The sequence below is a fragment of the Pyrus communis genome, chromosome 15, assembly GCF_963583255.1.
Source record: "Pyrus communis chromosome 15, drPyrComm1.1, whole genome shotgun sequence".
In the NCBI taxonomy this organism is placed as follows: Eukaryota; Viridiplantae; Streptophyta; class Magnoliopsida; order Rosales; family Rosaceae; genus Pyrus; species Pyrus communis.
In genome coordinates, this window is record NC_084817.1 from 17,230,103 (window position 1) to 17,251,415 (window position 21,313).

The 21,313-nt window shown below is 38.2% G+C and overlaps 2 protein-coding genes across 2 annotated transcripts; both read right to left on the bottom strand.

The window, feature by feature from the left end:
* Positions 1 to 3,242: 3,242 nt before the first annotated feature.
* On the bottom strand, positions 3,243 to 6,839 carry LOC137717115 (uncharacterized). Its single transcript, XM_068456420.1, has 2 exons — positions 5,437 to 6,839; positions 3,243 to 3,512 (listed from the first exon to the last, which is right to left on the bottom strand). The coding sequence occupies exon 1, from the start codon at positions 6,837 to 6,839 to the stop codon at positions 5,451 to 5,453; it is 1,389 nt and encodes a 462-aa protein (XP_068312521.1). The 3' UTR covers positions 3,243 to 3,512; positions 5,437 to 5,450.
* A 4,179-nt stretch (positions 6,840 to 11,018) lies between these two features.
* On the bottom strand, positions 11,019 to 20,636 carry LOC137717116 (DNA-directed RNA polymerase III subunit RPC7-like). Its single transcript, XM_068456421.1, has 8 exons — positions 20,550 to 20,636; positions 20,266 to 20,392; positions 19,440 to 19,500; positions 14,393 to 14,451; positions 14,263 to 14,316; positions 14,104 to 14,147; positions 13,817 to 13,930; positions 11,019 to 11,162 (listed from the first exon to the last, which is right to left on the bottom strand). The coding sequence occupies exons 1-8, from the start codon at positions 20,634 to 20,636 to the stop codon at positions 11,019 to 11,021; spliced, it is 690 nt and encodes a 229-aa protein (XP_068312522.1).
* Between the last annotated feature and the right edge of the window lie 677 nt (positions 20,637 to 21,313).

A 21,313-nucleotide genomic window follows, 5' to 3' on the forward strand; every position in this document is an offset into this window, starting at 1 on the left:
AGGCAAAGCTCTCGTCGTAGTTTGGTGACCTAAGGGGCCTTTAGTCTTTTGATTAGAGTGGGGGTCGCGAGAGAGCAGAGCGTACTGCCCTACCATAGTCACGAGTCTTTTTATAGTCGCGACTGTTGTCATAGTCAACAAGGTTGAACTTCCAGGAAAAAACTTGGAATTGGGAGGGTAATCCTACCGGCGAACTGACCGTACCCCAAACCGACTATTGTCATAGGATTTTGTTATGCTTATCATCCCTTCTCAAATCCTACAAAAAAAAAAAGCTATGAATTTTTTGATACCTATATATTTGCATGGACTCTATAAAAATCTTGAAATCCAAGTTGACTACACCAGGATTCTAAAGTATTTTGCAATCCTTTAATTAACTATCCTTATATTTAAATGGATTCTTTTAAAATCCTAATTGACTATACCATGATTAGTTTAAACAGAAAAGAGTGATCAAAGTGTCTGATTTTGCCTTCACTGAATGATGCTCTAGAGGTGTATTTATCTGGTCATAATTTATGTTTACTCATTTTTCCATGGGAGCTGTTTGAAGAATAATTACCGAAGCAAATGATCACTGTGACTCATTTGCTATGTTTTTTTTATTTTATTTTATTTTTTTTGAGAAAGGCGATCCTTTCAAATCTCCCCTCTTTTTTTTTTTTTTTTTTTTTTTTTTTTTTTTTTTTTTTTTGTGTTTGGAAAACAGCTCCCCTTTTTTCTATATTTGAATCTTCCAAATTCTCTGATTTTTTGATGTTTTCTTCACGTTTCTACTTTAAGTTCGCATGAATTTTACTTTAATATCTGTCTCATGTACTTTAAACTTGCGTTATTAGAATATGGGATTGTTTTATAATTCTGGGTTCACTTTTTGAATAACTTGTGCATAATATAGTTCATAGCCAATAGAAATTAAGTCTTTTGCTTTTTGTGGTATTTTCTGTTTTGGGTTTTTAGGGGAGGACACATATCTTTTTGTCTTTAAAGAAATGAGAACCAACTTTTGTTGGGTCCCAACTTGTTCAAATTGTTACCCAGTAGTCATAAAGCAAAAAGATTTAGCCTTTTGGACCTTAGCTATAGCCAGGACATCACCATGTCAGTATTCTAAACCCATCAAGCGATGTTATGTGGGATAGTTGAAACCCTCGACAGTGTTTGATTGGGTTGAAATATTGTGAGATTGCTGTCCTCGTTGTAGGTATGTGGTGTGAGGATTTGTCTTCTGTATATGAACTGCAATTCACGATGTTTGATGCTATAAGTTTGAACAAATATTATGTTAAAATGATAAAAATGAATGGAATTTGGTTTCAACACTAATTATTGGATCGAAACAATTATTGGGTGTGCTGGATTTAGGTCGATTTGAATGGGCATTTTTGTGATTTGCTTGGTACTGAGATTTACTCTGATTTCTTAAGTTGGTACTTGGTAGGCCCTTGCATTGGTTTTATGTTGGTGTTGTTAAACTGTGTGGTGCTACCGATAAAGTTAAGCAAATTTTCGTCCTGCACTGTAACTATACTCTTCTGTTGAAGAAAAACTTAGCCCTTTTTGTATCATCTTACTTGATGACAAGTAGAAAAACAAAGTGTAAATTCTCCCAATTGTTTAGAAGAATCAATGACATCATTCATTGATTCTATAATCTTAATATGTAAAATAATAAATATGTTCTGAAGATTTATTAGGGGTGTAGGTTGTTGTATTATTGTTGAATTTTTTGGAAATCTTGAAGTATTTGTTTTCTCATTCTTTTTGCTCATGTCATGGCTGTTGGAGTTTATATGTAACGTGCTGTCATCAAATTTTATATGTATTTTTTTTTTTTTTTAAGATTTGAATTTTTCTTATTAGAGCTCAAAGAGTTGTCATAATTTGTTCGTATACAAATGTTTTGATTTTGACACACGGATTGGTTAGGATTCACTTTCAGAGTACAAATAGATGTACGAGACTGTCCAAAAACTCACACTTTAGGTATTGCTTTGGGACGAAAAAAATTTCATGTACTAAATGTTGAAAGCCACAAAACTTGAGGGTACTAAACTGGGACTTACCCTATTATTATTATTGGGAGACTTCCCTGACAGTGTTATTTTGAATTTTTAGACTTGTGATCGTGCAAAGCTTTCATAGTCTATGCTTTGTTCAAATGAGTGAGGTATTCCCTCCATCACCGTAAAAGAAATTAAAAAAAGACAAACAACATTGAACAATAAACAATTAAAATTCACGAAGGGCTGACAACTCCAACTTGTGCGCATCTGTGAGTTGTTGGAGATCCGCAACGCAAGCGTTTTCCTTCTGATTAGCCTCATGGCGAAGGGTTTCTATTTCCAATAGAAGGGCAATCCGTTCTACTGCCCAAGCACTTCGCTCCGAAGACAACATACCTTCCAACATAGCTTTCAGATCCAACTAAGGCTTGATTTGCTTCAATTTTAGCTCGACATTCCAGCCTCAGCTTCTCCCTCGCCTTCACAAGGTCCTCTAGCTAATTCTTCGCCTTCATCTCTTGAATGTGCCTCTTAGGTTTGGCTGACGAAAGGAAAGGGATGGAAGAAGACATAGAACGAAAAGTTAAATTTTTGCTCAGGTGTGACAGCAAGGTTGGTTGATATGTCAAAGACCAAGGACGAAGGGTTGGTTTGGTATTAATATGCTTTGAAAAAAAAAAGAAAAAACTGCTTCTGCTGTGATGTGAGAATAAGTTCATTTTTGCTGCTTCACGTTTTCAGCTTTTTTTCCATCCAAAATCGTGAAAATAAGCTGTTTTAAATGTTTACCAAACATTTTTTTTGAGCCAATCTTTTATTATTATACCTAATCGAGGATAGTAGGGTAGGCGTTTCAAGGCTCGTAGGCTCTGGAGGACCAGTAAGCCATCTCCTTTTCAGTGGGATTTCTTCCTCCTCTTGAGGGCCTCCAGAGTCCAGACGTTGTGTCCGCAATCAACAATTGCGGTTGAGAAGGAGCAACCAATGTGCGGGAAAGAATGACGGCGATGAAACTATCAATAAAATGCACACTGGCGGGTTTAGCAGATTAATTGAATCAAACTATTAATAAAATGCACGTTCTTCCATTTGAACAATAAAATAAAATAAAATACCCAACAGCAAACGATATGAAAATACTAATTGATTTGGCAACCATTTTATCAACTCCTCTGGCATCAATGACTTCTCAGAAAAATTGATTTCGCGTTGTGGTTGTGGCACTAGATACAGTGCCAAGAGTGGACATACTGGAAACAGAGAGAGACAATTAAGGTGACGATTACTTCCGAATCTCGGATTGAGTTTAGAAAACTACACGAGGAACCAGACACATAAATGTTTGAATATACTGGAAACAACAGTAGCTAGCTCGGCAGGTCTCCAATTTCTGATGTCCAAGCAATGTGACACATACAAATCAAAGGGTCACTTCACAATGCGGCTGCACACCATATTTTCAACGTGCTTGATCTAGAATGATGTTCCCCCGAAGAGCCTCACCTGTTTCCAAAGGCAAAGAGCAAACATTGACCCAACGAAACGAAAAGCAAAATGATGCAAGATTAAACATGAGAAACCCTCACAACTCCACAAACATTTCGTTACTATCTTGTGTCGCTAACAAACAAGAATGGGAAAACTGAATCTCAAATTGTGTTTGGAAAACAAGAAGCTACTACCTATTACTAAATCAATCAATACGCAGGGGGCCTTGCATCTCTAAGTAGTTCCAGTTTGACCCAATACAAGTTTCAATGCAGGGTCTGGATTGACTTAAATCGCAAACAATGCAATCAGTTGATTTTTGATCCGTCCAAAACGAACTTCTTCCTCAGGTGAAAGTGTGTGCACAGGAAATACATTGAATAATGCTCTAGCTCTTATCCCTAGTATTGCAGCAAATTAACTATGAAAGAGAATAAAGACTACCAACAAAGATTACTATTATATAAAATAAATGAAGGCCGACTCGTTGCAACCTGAAGTAGATGATTACAGGTATATTTCATGAGAAGGTCAGTGGGATTCTCTACAACATCTCCCCGTAGTACAACATTTTGAAGAAAAAAAACCACTGCAACAAGCATAAAACTGAGGCAACAGACCATGTTTTTCTCTCAGACTTAACCTCTAATAGTAAGGACAACTAATCATCCAAAGCATCACGGAACCCAGCCCTTAATATTACATACTGTAAAGGGGCGAGGCCTAGACCCACCTTTTTGTTGTACCTTGGCCCGTTCGTTAGTGCGGAACCGAGATTCAGATTACAACCTCACCAAAATCACACACAGTTGAACAAAATAAAATACAAGAAATAAAGACACAGAGAAATTTGCGAGGTTCGGCAAAAAACTGCCTACGTCCCCGGAGAGATATTGCTCTTCACTATGAGAATAACAGTACAAGTATACATGAGTTAAATCGACATAACCCAATCCCATATCCCTTGTACACCCACTCACAGAATTTTCCCAAGAGCCTCACTCTACCCCAAGAGTTCTTTCACTAGAATACTTTTCACTCTAGTTCTCTTGATTTTCTCTCAACCCATGTTCAACCTTTTCCATGGGAGAGCCGAATGCTCTCCCCCTTGGATGCTCTCTTTCACACTTCACAAAGGCATAACCAAATGCCTTAATATAAAGAAAAAGGCCCCGCCTTCTCTCTCTCCTCTTCTCTCTTTCGGCTCATCACACAAGGCCAATTCTTTGCCTTTGTAAAAGCCACAAATCAAGGGCTAGACTTCATAATGATGTTCCCCTTTTTCTTTGTCCCTTTCTTTAGCAGAAAGTAGCTAGCACTCCACATGGTTGAGATGAAATTGTTGCCAACTCATAATATGAGCCAATCACAACACTTTTCCCTTAACTAGCTGCCAAACTCTAGTTACAATTCTCGAATGCCTAATGACAAAGCTTTGATTTTCTTAATATACAGCACAACGGCGTAAGCACAACTAATCATCCAAAGCATTACGGAACCCATCCCTTAATATTACATACCCGCCCTTCCCTTAACTAGCTTCCGAACTCTAATTACAATTCTCATATGCCTAATGACAAAGCTTTGTCTTCTTGATATACAGCACAACGGCGTTAGCCCTTGTCCTCAACATATCCATACACTGACCCTTGTAATCACAGACATCAAACACAGATGAAAGTTTCAAAATGACTACTTCGTAAGTGTAAAAATGCATACAATGCCATAGGGAGCGGACAGGCTGCCCTTTCATTTGTTGTTCAAAGATGATGATGCTTCAATTGTATTGCAGATGACGTGTATACTTGAATAGTTGAATGACAACAGAAGTTTGACAATGCTTGCTTGTTGGGTTTCTATGCATGTAGTACAGTTAGAAGTTAAGGCCGCACGCAGGAGAAAGCAAATACAGTTAATGGGATAGAATTGGAAAGTTTACCTTACCGACAAAACTTACAGGGCAAAGCAACCAAGCACGGCTGCGTGAGCAGTCCCAAAAGATTCTCCGCACCAATCGTATTCAAAGATGCGAGTGGACAGGGTGTCGGCCTTGAAGGAGGAGAAATCGAATGATCTTTTTGAATCGCAGCCACCATCATTATAATTATAATCATCAGCAGCAGGACTGGTGATGGTGGTACTTGGTTTGGAGAAGGAAAACTCAAAAGTTTGAACAAGAAGACGCATCTTCCAAAGACCTATTATTTTTGGGTGCTTGATGGGATTGGAAAGAACAAAGCAGACTTTTGAACCTCCTAGATGAGCAAAGCTATAATGGCGTCGCCCCCAAAATTCACTCGGCAACCTTGGCTCCAGAATTTGGATGGGCTTAATCCAAGTTCCGGAGTCATTGGAATCGGTACTGGACAGTTGACAGGCTACTATGCCCCAATTAGAACCAGAAGCCTTATAAAGGCCGTGGTGGTGGGCGTAATAATCTTCATAATAATGATAGTTATGTTCCAGGCAGCTAGTGAAGGCTTGTACACTAGGTGCGAAAGCGTAGGTGAACATTAGCTGACCACCAAGGAGGACCAAAGCCGTGCCATGGGAAGGAAGACGAGGAGGAGGGAGCCGTCTCCATTCTAGAGCGGGTTCAGCAACGTCGAAGAAGAAGAGCGGAGTTTCTGGGGAGGAGACCATGATCTTGGTGCCAACAACTGCATAAGAAAAGACAGGAACAAGCCATCTGCTTCCGACGAGGGGATGATCCGGAAGAGGATTCCAACACTTGTTTCGAGAGTCGAATACCTCGCAAGCCGGAGAAGCAATGAGGGGTGCAGGAGAGCCGGCAACAGCATAGAGGTCGCCGTTGATGTCAACCAGAAAGGGGCGTGTTTTCCCTTGCTTGAATTCCCCGAGGGGGCTTATTTCGCGCTTAATGCTAGGATTAGAGTCCTTAGTGTCAAACACATACACTTGTTTACTCGGATCTCCTGCGAATGGTCCGAATGCACTCCGTGGATTGTCTGGGGTTGGGGCCGGCAAGCCGCCGGCGAAGAGAATTTTGGAGCCAAAGACTCCGCAGCCCATCATGAAGGTCCCGTTGTGCATGGAGGCCACTTTGCGTAAGTCGGACGACTCACCATTGGAACCGTCGGCCGCCGCACCATTGGAACCGTCGGCCGCCGCCTTTCTTCGGGTCCTTTTGGCTGCCTTGGCTTTGGCTTTGCAAGTGGGGCATCTGGGAGATTGACAGCTTGCATCAGGTTTAATCTTGCAGGAGCAATTTAAGAGATCGCTCAGTTCGATGGCGTAGATTATGTAACGGCACCTGTCACAATCCGTATACTTGCGCTCCTCGATGCATATATACAGACGACGAGGACGAGTCTGCTCCATCTGTCCTCCTGATCTCAACTGCAGCTCTTGGGTTTTTCCTCTTTCTGGGTTTGTGAGAAAATTCAAATAAGGATGTCCCCTTGAACAAATAACACACACACTGATTCATAAATCTCTAACTCTCTTTTCCAAATAACACGCACTGATTCAAAACAGGGAATATAAAATGCACATCCTTATACGTTTGTAACTCTCTTTTTCAACATCCAAAATAGGGTATTCTAAATCTGTTTTTCATTCATTTCTCACAAACCAATCATACATTTAAAATAGGCTTTGAATAAAAATAGGGCATATAATTATACACCTCAATATGCCTAAGAACCAACTTTTCTCCTCCAACGATTCAAATTCCTAAATATCCCAAAAATAGTAAATCCATTAGTACTATATAAATGAAAACGCAATTGAAATCCATCGAACAAAACAATTCCACAATTTAAACGATTCAATCCTACTACAAATGAAATTCACGGAGAGAATGAAAAACCAGAACAACAAAATCTGTAGCACCTAAAAAGTTGTCATACAATATGTCAAGAAATCTAGTTCGTTAATTTCCCACTGCTATGGGGGTTGCACTTTTATTCCAATTGATAAGGAAAGGAAATTGAAAATCAACCCCTTCGTCTTAGTTGTGGCTGCAAAGTGCAGGCCACCACCAAGTCTCAGTGTTTTAGCAAAACACTTAAATAATTAATTTCTGAAATGTAAAATATTTTCCTATAACTTTAAGATGCCCATATAGTATTATCAAAGTCGAATGCCTGATTAATTTTGGAGTTGATATTTAAAGTTCCCATTTAATTTGTATTGGAAGTATTGTTAGACTATGAGTACGAAGATAACATTGCGGCCAGATATATTGTGTGAATTTTGCTATGGAAAAGTCTTGTCAATAAGCTTAGAGGAATTCTATTTCTTGTAGGATTATGAGTACTGAAAGTAATCCAATATATGGAGGATTGAACTCGGTACTGTGACTCTTAAGTCACTCCAACTTTAATGTGTATTGCTTGTTTGAGTTCCAAAAGGATTCTAATAGGAGAATGTTTGGAATAGTTCTACATAAAACCTTAGCCACTAGTCTGCAAAGGTCTGCTCGATTTAGTTCCAATTATATACCTATTGTTGGGAGAGTGCTTAGATTGATATAAAAACATAAAACTAGACAAATTTTTATTCCCATTTAGTCCCATTCTGATGAATGTGGTTGAAACCATGGCTAAAAACCAAGCTCCAATACATTCTCTTCAAAGATAACTTCTCAATCAATACAAAGATGTAACGACCAGTCCCCAAAAACTACGGTTTTTATAATTTTAAAATGTGAAATTTCGAAAATGCTCTTCAAGGCAAATGCATTGACTTTTGTTGATCGCCTTGTCGAGTCACTTAAGATCTATTTTCTTAGCATATCCTCATAGTACTCATCGCTACGAATGCGTAGGCGCAAACGAAACGTGGTTTGGAGTTATAACGAAGAAGTTATGGACGAGTAAAAATGGGGACAAAATAGTCATTTAAATATTTTCTGGAATTCTCCAGATTTTTGGAGCAAAATCTAGGAAAGCCACGTGTGTGGCCCAGATTAAAGGGAAGAAAAGATGGGCGGTGGCGATGAAATATAAAGGAGAGAAATGAGGGGCAGGATGCCCAATCAGGAATAAGGGAGAGAGGGAAAGGACCAATGAGAAAAGAGAGTAAGGACGGAAAGGAAAGAAGAGAGAGATGGAAGGGATCGGCTGAATCACCCTTGACCTGTTTCGACCCGTGACCCAAACTGTTCCTTGGCGATGGTCTGAAGATTTTTCTACCTTTTTTTCTGGCGATCTAAGGCTCGCCATCACCTGCACATAACTCCACGACCCTTCTTCTTCAAGTTCCACCCTAAAATCGACGGTGTTTGGAATGCCCCATCACCCATTATCTTCTCGCCAATACGATTCTAAACACTCAAGCCACATGAGTGCTATATGGGTGAGTGTTTAAACGAAGGACCATCGCCGTCACCGTCAACAAGCATTAAATGGGGAAGAAAACGGGGATGGATGAGCCCTTGATTTCCATTCTTTATACAGATCCAACCCTTCCATAAGACCCCTATGGAAGCTTTCCGAATAATGGAAAATTACAGAATGAGTTGCAAGAAGAAGGAAAACAATTTTGGAGATTTACGGCAGGCAATGCTATTTTCTAGGATTGAATCATTTCTCAACAAAAGACTCAAAAAATAGTTAGAGTTAAGCAAGGAAGACATATGCGTCACGGCGGAAAATGAGAAGGTTTTGAAGAAAACTATGACTTGGTAAGGCTATTTAAAGGAAGATCACTAGAAGATCTGACCATTGAAAATGAAGGGTTGTGCATCTCGAGATTGACATACACGAAGATTGAAGTTAATTAATAAAACGCATGGAAAAGGCAATCACGTGAAATGAAGGTGTTCGTCATCATGGGAGTTGATATTTTTTCATGATTCTAAAGATTAGGCTATGAAAATTGAAACGACTTGACTACCCAGCTTTAATAATGAGCCAGACCAGGTTGCCTTTCAGATGAATAGTTAAAGGCAACTGTGGGACCATGATTTTCCGGGGCCGTATTAAGATTGATCCGAATACTATTGCCTAAGAAGTCTAGTTATGGACTTACCAGCTCTGGGGAGCTATATCAGATGGAGCAGGGTGCCACCATCACTCTACTTCGAGGTAATAGGCAGAGTCCTAGCTACTCTGCTAGATGGCCATGCTTGTTCACACTCCCTGGGCCTATGGTTTACTTACAGTTGTTTCACTGTTTTGCAAGTTGCTCAAGATTACACATATTTGTGCTCAACCACCGCTCGTGGAGGTGCATAGAATTGGTTCCAACAACCTCTATCAATCTAATTCTACTTTGAATCATGAATAAAGAAAAGTTATTTGTCTTAAATATCTATTCTTTCTTTTACTTGTGATGCAGGAAAGTACCCTACTCATTCCAAACAGGGCATTAACTTTGAAAAACTTTGCACAAATGCAATCTAAAAAAGTCCAAAGTAACATTGTCAAAGGAGTTTTCCTTAGCCTAGTCCATCTTGAACGGTTAATAGCTTGGGAGATTCGAACCGTAACAAGCGCAGTAACGATTAGCGGGCTACAAGCATAAGCACATGGTGCGTTGACCCATAAGTCCAATGCATCATTCAGCGTCTAGAAAGTTTATTCAACCAACAAGGTTGTGGGTTATAACATTCAAACTCGGGCTCTATGCCATTGGAGGGGATAGTCGAAAGGGCGGTCAGGAAAACATCCAAATGTGGCTCTGAACTTCGACCCCAAGTACGACTACTTCCATGCCGAACCAGTAATTAAGTCGAGTATGTTCTGTAACACCGTGTGCTATCAGGTTTGAATGGGGCATCTAGACTAGCAATCCCCAAAAGGGATTTTATTCCAACAGAGCTCCGATACACGGAAGTGCTTTGGGTAAGTTAATCCAAGTAGTCTGATCGGAAGCGCTTAGGTTTGACACATAAGGTCCGACAAAAGGATTAAAAAAAGTGTTTTTCGACCCACATACGAACAATGATGAGACCCACAATTGCCACGCCATCACTTAACGGTCAAATTGACAGTTTGGCTAATGATACATGAAATTATCTATTCTAAAGTTGATGAGGGATTTGACTATAGCTTAGTTACAGTTAAATTTTTGTCCCTTGATTTTGCCTTATTTACTTTTGTGGCTGGGTTGGGGTTTGGGCTCCCCTCTTTTTTCATAGACTTTGTTGGTTTTCGGTAAAAGCCCGACCCTCAGTCAGGCCCTTAGTCATTTAATTACAGTTCTACCCATCAAAGCTTAAAATCCGACGGTGGAGATAGTGTACTTGGAAGGGTAATTTTTTCCTCTACGTTTTGAGTGAATTGTGGGGTAGGTTTGCCTTCGTTGTCATTCGATGAGGGTTTCATGGATAAACGCTTTGAGATAGGAAGGGAGAGAGACATTTTTAGGATAGAATCCTCGTTCTAAGCCAAGAGAATCCTAGAGGATATCTAGTGGGTAGATACTGTATCATCTTCTGAGTTATGATTACTTGTTGCGCATGCTTATCTAGATTGTAGGGACTCCAAGACTTATAGGATTTGATTGTGTCCATACCTAGATCAAATTGTGTGTCTTGTGGAACAAGTATGGTCATCCAGTAGAGTCAATAGGACTTTGCCTGTTGTCCCAGAGTAGAATGATGGTGGCACTTTTCTTCGTCTGATACAGCTCTGCGCGAAGCTGGTAAGTGCATGACCAGACTTCTGAGGTAACAGTATTTGGATCAGCCTTATTCTGGCCTTGTAAAATCATGGTCCCACAAGAGAAAATTATTCCAACGGATCTCCGTTAAGTAAGCTCTACAACACCAAGTGATTACCAGGTTTGAATAGGGCATCCAGACTAGGTAATCCCCAAGTGGAATTTATTCCAATAAAGCTCTGATACTCAGAAATACTTTGGTTAAGTCAACTTAGGTAGTTCGATTAGAAATGCTCAAATCAGATGCATAGAGCTCAACAGAAGGATTAAAAAAATGTTTCTTATCCACATGCTAACGATCACGCTCCCAAAGTGTACACCTAAAAAATAAGCATGTAACAGTGCCACACCCTATTGATAACGCAATGTTATAGTATTAAAGACCAACACTATAACACTATATTACCAATAAAATGTAAGGCTACTTGAGAGGAATACAGTAAAATATTTATTTTTATGCAGTACGGAAGCGAAAATTATTTTGGTAAATCAAAGAATAAAAGGGCAACGGGATTTGAATAACATTTTTACATCAAGGACAAAGTTCACAACTTACAACAAAACCGAAACTTGAAGGTAATCAACATACTAAACCAACTCTTTAGTACGATTAGGAAAATACAAAGCATTGAGTTTGGCTACAAAAGATCCCTTCAAGACAGTAACGAAATAAGAAATATGTACTGACAAAAACATGTGAAAAGAGTCAATAAACGACTGAGAAGTTTGAGAGATTTTAATGGATTTATAAATTCATGGATTTTTATGAAGTTTAACTGATTTGTAGAGATTCCATGTAAAATTTTGATTCAATTCCCTCGAAATCTCATGGGAAGAGGTGAGATTTGTGGATGCTTAAAATACACTACAAAATCTCTCCAATTCCCTCTAATTCCTCAACTTTTCCAAATTCTTTAATTAAAGAGAAAATTAGAATTAGATGCCTCATTTTAGACTTTTGTAGACTAAACATTTATGCTTTTTGAGTTTTTTATTAAGCTTTTGAAACATTTGATTAAGATACTCAGACTTGAACTACATCAGATTAATTGAAATTAATTTACATTTAAATATATGCTATATATTTTAAATAATTTCAACTATATTTAAGTCTAAAAATTTAAACTTTTCAAATCTAAATGTACACCCACGCCAAATGGAAACTTACCAACATTAAATGAAAACCTACCAACGTCAAACGAAAATGTACCAACACCAAATTAAAACATACCCAATTATAAACTATATTAAAATGAATATTCATCTTTTTGGAATGTTTAAAAATATGTTTGATTCATACACAATGCTTTAGATAGTCTTGTTTTTTGGTAAATAAGTCTCTGGAACAACTTTTAGTTGATCAGAGATAAATCCTTATTATTGTAGATAATACTAAATAATAACGATAAATCATATAATTTTGAATTAACAAAAAGGCTACTGTTAGTTGATTAATAACTCTTTCTATAAAAAAAATAATAATTAATTAGTAATTTAAACTTTTACAGTGTTAAAGACTCTTTCCATAAAAAAATATATATATATTTAATTAAAGTAATTCCTCATTATTAGGACAAAAAGTAATAAAACTTATGTTTTAAAAACAAATGTACCAAAAATTCAAATGTACCAAAAACTAAATGTATCAAAAATTCAAATGTACCAAGAAGTCAAATGGACCAAAAATTCAAATGTACTAAGTAACTAAATGTACCGTTACAATCAAACGTACCAATATAACCAAACGTACCTAACAACGAGAATCGTACATTCTATTTAATTTACTCAAATAAATATTTAATAAAAAAAAATCTTAAATCATCATAATAAGAGATACATAAAAATATGAGCAAAAAAGAGAATGCTAACGTGAATAGACTTCTAATGAAATAAAATTAAAGTACCAAAATTGTAGGGAAAATGTTTAATCAAATTTGCAAAAGGAATAAATGCTTAGTCTATGACTTTTAAAAATGAGACGTTTATATCAAAACGTCCCTTCTTTACATTCTAATTCTAATTGAATGCACCTAGAATGTTATAAACTTGTTTAAAATTCTAATTGAATACACCCGGATTTCTAAGGATTTTAATAAACTATCTTAAAATCTTGATTGAATACACATTGAATTTCAGATAATCACTTAAAATCCAGATTGAATATCCATGGATTCATTAAAAGAATTAAAATCTCTCAAAATCTCAATTGAATACATCCCCTAAATGTCATTTGTAATATCTAATCTAATTTACCCCCACTTCCAACATCAAATCCTATGTTCCATCTGTAATCGACTGCCACATTACACGGCGTCAATGCAAGAACAATCTGGTAAATACTAGAAGAAGAGCTTTGTACCAAAAAATTTGTAACTGATTGCACAGCCGTACCCTCATTTGATCCAAGTGAAATGAGATCAACGCATCGCATGCAACACCTTCATTTTGTTTTCCCACACATGGCGAGAGCCATCACCTAATCCTACTAGAATCAAGTAAATAATAAGAACGGAAACAAAACTATAAGGGAAACTAAATTAAAATAGCCCTTGTTCATTCTGCACCAACATGCCTTCTAGTTTCGAACTTGAATATTCGTGAATAGAACTTCTAACAAAACAAGTGATTACTTGTAAATAAATAAAAAATCTAATAAATATATAAAATCCACTATTTCCTTTACGAACCTTATAATAATCATAATCATCACTAAGGTCGTCGTCCTCTGGTTCCTCCTCCTCTTCATTTTCATCTTCATCCTCACCTTCACCTTCTTTCTTTTCTTTTGCATCATTTTGGCCCTACAAAGGAGAAACGTTATCAACAAAAAAAGTTAATGCATACAAAAATTAAACTACCAATGACAAGACAAAATCTTTAAACCACAAATAATAGATTCTTTTCATGGACAAATTTACAGTGATCTTTGACTCAAAGTATTGTAGTTACAGACACTCTAAAGACTTTCTCATACCTGACGCTGCTCGAGCTTTTCAAATAAATCCAACTTCTCCAGCCCTGTCAGAGTGATATTCTTAATCAGTTAGATTCAAAATACCTACAGAACAAAGAAAACCGCAGAAACATATGATATAAGACGGCACAAAAAAGAAAGCATCTAATCTCATAGGACCTGAGTTAGGATTCCATCGAACTCTTCTTCGACCTGGCTGCTGCAACCTTGAACCTGAAATACCATTGCATCAGCATGCATGCAAAAACCAAAAGGGCAGCCATAAAATACGATTATTCAGATTAGAAACCTTCCGTCAGTTCTTGAGGAAATCCCTTGAGCTCCAATATACTAAAAAGAGAACCACGCCTTTGTTGGTATTTTACAGTTTACTAACTCAATACCAAAATATGTGGGTGATAAGTTTACAAACTCTATCACACCTCTTTCACTTTGCACTCTCAAATAAAATTGGACAAAGAAAGAAATAGAGAAAGGAGGGAAGCAACAAGCTTTGGCAAAACACTTGGACTTTGATATATGAAAAAGGTTTACAAACTGTTGGAATAAGAAAGCTTACAAGCTTCTTCACAATTGGAAGTGGGATTCGGATGGGATGATTTACAATGCTTGAGAACTTGGGTATTTATAGCAAACCAAATGATTAAACTAAGATTATTTATTACCACACAAAACACATTAATTGCACCTAATAATTTTTATTCAACCATACCTAACATTGCCTAACTTTCCATGCCTAACTTTGACATTGATTTTCAACAATAGCTAGCAGCAACATCCTGTTTTGATTTGAATTTCCAACACACCTCCTCAAATCAAAACGCCTTCATTCCTAGCATTTCACGCAGTAGCCGGAATGTTTCAATTGGCAATGGCTTTGTGAAGATGTCTGCCACTTGTTCCTTGGTGTGACAGTAGACAAGTTCAATTGTCTTTTGCTTCACATGGTCCCTTAGAAAATGGAACCTGGTATCAATGTGCTTGCTCCTTCCATGTTGAACAGGATTCTTTGCAAGTTTGATTGCAGACACGTTATCTACATGAATCACAGTCGATTCCACTTGTGGATGACACACTGACTTCAACAGATTTCTTAACCAAATTGCCTCACACACGGTTGAGGCTACAACAACATACTCGGCTTCACATGATGACAAAGCAACAATTGATTGCTTCTTTGAAGTCCATGAGAAAGCTGTTGATCCTAGAAAAAACACATAGCCAGTTGTGCTTTTCCTTTCATCTTGGTCACCTCCCCAATCACTATCTGAATAACCAAATAATTTTGCATCTTCACCAAAATTATAAAATAGACCATAGTTTAGAGTACCTCTTATGTACCTCAAAATTCTCTTGGCGGCCAGCCAATGAGACTCCCTTGGTGTTTCCATGTATCGACTCACGAGTCCAACACCATAAACTATATCAGGTCTTGTGATTGTAAGGTACCTTAGGCTTCCAACGAGGCTTTTGTACACTGTTGAGTTTACAAACTCACCCTCTCCTCCTTTGGACAGCTTCAATCCAGTTGCGACTGGGGTATTGACAGTGTTGCACTTGTCCATATTGAACTTCTTCAATATGTCTCTCATGTACCTTTGTTGAGAGATGTAGATACCATCACTTTCTTGCTTCACTTCTATGCCAAGAAAGTATGACATTAATCCATTGTCAGTCATCTCGAATTCACTGAACATGGATTGCTTGAACTCATGGAACATTGCCTCATTGTGTCCTGTAAACAATAAATCATCTACATAGAGACAAATAATTAAGAACTCCCCTTTTTCACCATTCTTCATGTAAACTGAATGCTCGTATGGACATTTCTGAAATCCATTTTGGTGAAGGTAGTTGTCGATCCTTGAGTTCCAAGCTCGTGGTGCTTGCTTGAGGCCGTACAAAGCCTTCTTCAAACAATACACCTTATCTTCTTCTCCTTGTACTTGGAAGCCTTCCGGTTGTTCCACGTACACTTCTTCCTCAAGTACTCCATTAAGGAAGGCTGACTTGACATCTAGTTGATAAATTTTCCATTTATGATGTGCGGCAAGAGAGATTAGCAATCTTACCGTGTCAAGTCTCGCAACTGGAGCATAGACTTCATCATAGTCCACTTCATACTTCTGTTTGTAGCCCTTTGCTACAAGCCTTGATTTGTATCGATCCACACTCCCATCTGCAGTGCGTTTGATCTTGTAAACCCACTTGACACCAATAGCCTTCTGATTTGGTGGGAGCTTTGTCAGCTCCCAAGTGTCATTCTTCTCGATGGCATGGATCTCTTCTTCCATGGCTTTCTTCCAACAATCTTCTTCCACAGCTTCATTGAATGAGAAAGGCTCGTGGTCTGCATACAAGCAGAAAAGGTTGGTTTCTTCTTTTTCTTCTTGTCCATAAATCTCTGTGAGACTCCTTAACCTCACTGGAGTTGAGGAGCTGCTTTCCTCACTGGATGTAGGACCACTCCTTGCAATTCTGTGCACTGGAGTTGTTGTGATTGTTTGAGCAGGCTGTTGCTCAATCGGTGGTACAACTTCTGGTTCTTCAAAATCAGTGGAGACGATCTTCTCTTTACTGACTTCTTTGTTGTTCCACGTCCATGTCTCTTCCTCACTGAAGATGACATCTCTACTAACCACTAGTTTGCCAGTTAGTGGGTTGTAGAGCTTGTATGTCTTGGACTCTTCACTATAGCCCACAAACACACACTTCTCACCTCTATCATCAAGTTTCCTCCTCTTGGCTTCTGGAACTTGAGCATATGCAACACACCTAAAAATTCTTAGGTGTGTAACATTCGGCTTGTATCCACTCCACGCCTCTTGTGGTGTCATCCTCTTGACACTCTTTGTTGGACATCGATTCAACAAATAAATCGAACAAGCTACAGCTTCTGCCCATAACTCTTTTGGAAAATTCTTCTCCTTAAGCATGGACCTTGTCATGTCAAGGATGGTTCGATTCTTTCTTTCGGCTATCCCATTTTGCTGTGGGGTATAGGCAGCAGTAAGTTGATGCCTAATTCCTTGCTCCTTGCAGTATGCTTGGAAAGCATTGGAGGTGTACTCTCCACCTCTATCTGATCTCACAGCCACAAGCTTGTGGTTACTTTCTGCCTCTGTGAGTGCCTTGAACTCCTTGAAAATTTTTAGAGCAGCTGACTTCTCCTTGAGAAAATAGACCCAAGTCTTTCTACTGAAATCATCAATGAAGGTAATAAAATACCTATTACCTCCATAAGACATGGGATCCAATGGACCACATATATCTGTGTGCACCAACTGCAGTGGTGCCTTTGCTCTCCATGTATCACCAACAGGGAACGATAGTCGTGCTTGCTTGCCAAGCACACAACCTTCACATACTTGGCGTGTGGCTTCAATCTGGGGTAGACCACGAACCATTCCTCCACTTGACAGCAACTTTAGGCCATTGAAATTAAGATGGCCAAATCGAAGATGCCATTTCCATGACTCATCTTCCATTACACCGATGTTGCAGCTTCCAATCTTTGTGTTCAAATTCAACGGAAACATCCGGTTCTTTGACATTCGAACACGTGCAATAAGCTTTCTCCTTGCATTCCTGAGAGTGAGAAGCATGTTCTCCATATGTATAATGTACCCTTTCTGGAGCAGTTGACCAATGCTCAGAATGTTGCTCTTCATACCTGGTATGTAGTAGGTATCGGAGATGTATTCTTCTCTTCCATCCTTCTGGATGATCTTGATCTTCCCTTTGCCTTCAACTGGCAACTTTGAGGAGTCACCAAGACTTACAGATCCATAGGCCCCTTTTTTGAGTTCGGCAAAAGACTCCTTCTTTCCACACATGTGATTGCTTGCACCAGAGTCCAAATACCAAACATCTTGTTGGCTACTGGAATCATGGTGTGCTAGTAAGACTGTAAGTTCTTCATCAGTATTTCCACTTGATTCTGCCATGTTGACATGCTCACCATTTTTATGTGAACATTCATTGGCATAATGTCCATATTGCTTACAGTTGTGACACTGGATTTGCGCTTTTCCTCGAGTAGATCTCCACTCCTGAGACTGACCTTGATTTTGTGCATAGCCTCGACCTCTTCCTCGGGCTCGTCCTCGGCTACGGTTGGATGAGCTCCCACGACGTGAGTTCCACTGCCCACGACCTTTATTTGGTTTGTCAATATTCAACTTTGACTCCAAAGCTTGCTCTAGCGTTGTGGGGCTTGCATTCTTCTGAATGCGTTGCTCGTGAACTAGGAGGGATCCTAGTAGCTCTTCTGTGCTCATCACCTCCAAATCCTTGGATTCCTCAATGGCAGTCACCACATGCTCAAACTTAGATGTGAGTGACCGGAGTATCTTCTCCACAACTCATACTTCATCGAGTCTCTCGCCATTTCTCCTCATCTGATTTACTATCACAATGAGCCTTGAGTGATAGTCGGAGATGCTCTCCCCTTCATTCATATGAGCAGTTTCAAAATCTGCTCGAAGTGATTGTAACCTCACTTTCTTGACTCGATCTACTCCTTTGTAGATTGTACTGAGTGTATCCCATACTTGCTTGCTCGTTGTTGCTTCTGCAACCTTCTCGAACGTTGAATCTTCCAAACCCTGGTATAGAAGATACAGCGCCTTTTGGTCCTTCTTTCGTAAGTCCTTGAGAGTGTTCCTTTGATCCGCAGTATATACGGCTTCTTGCTCGGCAGTGGGTACAACATACCCACTACTGACAACTTCCCATAGCTCCTGTGATCCAAACAATGCTTTGAATTGGATGCACCATCTTTCATAATTTTCTTTCTTCAATGTGGGAACTTGGAGTTGCACTAAGTTGGACGCCATAACTGCTGCACCTGCCAGAATGGTATTCTGGCTCTGATACCAATTGTTGGTATTTTACAGTTTACTAACTCAATACCAAAATATGTGGGTGATAAGTTTACAAACTCTATCACACCTCTTTCACTTTGCACTCTCAAATAAAATTGGACAAAGAAAGAAATAGAGAAAGGAGGGAAGCAACAAGCTTTGGCAAAACACTTGGACTTTGATATATGAAAAAGGTTTACAAACTGTTGGAATAAGAAAGCTTACAAGCTTCTTCACAATTGGAAGTGGGATTCGGATGGGATGATTTACAATGCTTGAGAACTTGGGTATTTATAGCAAACCAAATGATTAAACTAAGATTATTTATTACCACACAAAACACATTAATTGCACCTAATAATTTTTATTCAACCATACCTAACATTGCCTAACTTTCCATACCTAACTTTGACATTGATTTTCAACAATAGCTAGCAGCAACATCCTGTTTTGATTTGAATTTCCAACAGCCTTATCGTGGTTTTTGGCTTTGATCTGTCAGAATATCTTTCTACCTCTGCGTTTTGCCTCTCTGCAACCACATGTTCAAGAAGTGTATTATTATCAAACATAATCTTGTATAATTTCAAAGAAGCCAAAAAATAATTAAGAATCGAATCAGAAGCAATATGGTATTCGAATAAAATGCCAGTATGGACCAATATTTTTAATGAACTGACAAGTTTAAGCAAAAACAAAAGTGTAACATGCACATGTTGAATATAATACAACTATATAAAAAATCAGCTTAAAAAAATACTTATATTTTGAACAAGAATTAGTAGCATGCAACAAATATCCTTTTGAGAAAAAAGAAAGTTTGAAATTATTGTGATTTATGAATCTGCTTCGATTAAACATTTGACGTGTCACTTTGCATAATGGCCACAAACAGAAGAAAATGTGTTGTCTTTGGAAGGGGCGTGTGAACTTCTACTTGCATCTAACTATAAAACCTGAGTGAGATCGATTTCAGATACACTATACTTGTGTATTTTCATCTTCAACCATATCCATATCATTTGATTGTTTTTTAAGATTAAGGCTTATCAACATATCTGTGTGAATTTCATCGGAACTGCGAAACAAGCATCTATGCAGCATTGCTAGTCTATTATCGAGTTCAAACATACCAGAACAACAAAAATGCTCTCCAAAACATCAAATCAATAAGGAGAGTCTTTCCCCACCGAGAAAAAGAAAGGGAAAAACACATGCTCCATAGATTGCTTATTCCACTACCATGTGTACTGCTAAATAAAAAATGACAATGAATTATGAAGAATATCATGCTAACCATTCGAAGTGCTCTGCTCAAGATAATAAGGAGAGTCTTTCCAAATTTTTTGAAACTTGCGAGTTTGGTTGATTGAGTTTTCTTCCTCAGTAACAGCGTCTGTTTTTTGATGTGGCAAATCAATGTCCTGCAAAGTAAAGTTTCGACGTTAAATATGAAAAGTAAAGTTTCGACGTTAAATATGAAAAGTAGGAACAGAGTCAGCCCATAAATTGTCTATTTCTAGTTCATGGAAACCTAGCAAACAGCCAAACTTACGCAAAACTGCAGCAACAAAAACTCACAGGAAAAAGCACAAAGGGTTCTTGCTTAGCATACCCAAAACCGCCACCACCCGAAAATCCACCGCGTCCACGCCCTCTATATGCCATTGAACTACACATTTAAACGCAAAGAGGAATTACTCAATAAACACTCATATGCGGCCCTTTACCACAGTAGTCGAGAGGTGTTGAACCATTACATGCGGCGTGAGATCGAACTCTGTCGATGACTCATTTAACAAATATATCGTTTGACAAAAAATTAAAAAAAAAACACTCATATGCAAAATAAAAAGTACATTGCCCCACAAATTTAGCAAAATTCAACAAAATATTACTACCAATTTTAGCAGTAAAATAGTGACGACTGAGAAGTTCGACTCTACCGCGGGAGGGGAGAGAGAGAGAGAGAGAGGGGCAAGACTTCTGTTGGACTCGGGAGAGGCAGCAATGAGAGATTGAAAGTGTGATTTCGGTTGGAGAAATGTTATCCATATCATGTTTTTGTACCATATTTTCATACCACCTTAGGTGGCATTTGATGTGGACAGCCATATCATTTGAATTAATCAGATTTTTAAATTGAGTTTATTATTTAATAAACTAATAATTTAGAAAAACTAGTTAATTAAATGATGATTGTGGTATATGAGAAGTTTTTCTCCTTCATTTCCTTGGATTTTGCAAATTATGCCATATAAGGTGGTATAGAAATATGGTATAAAAGTATAGTATGAATAGCATTACTCTTTGGGTTGATTCACTCAATCTCTTTGATTTTTTTT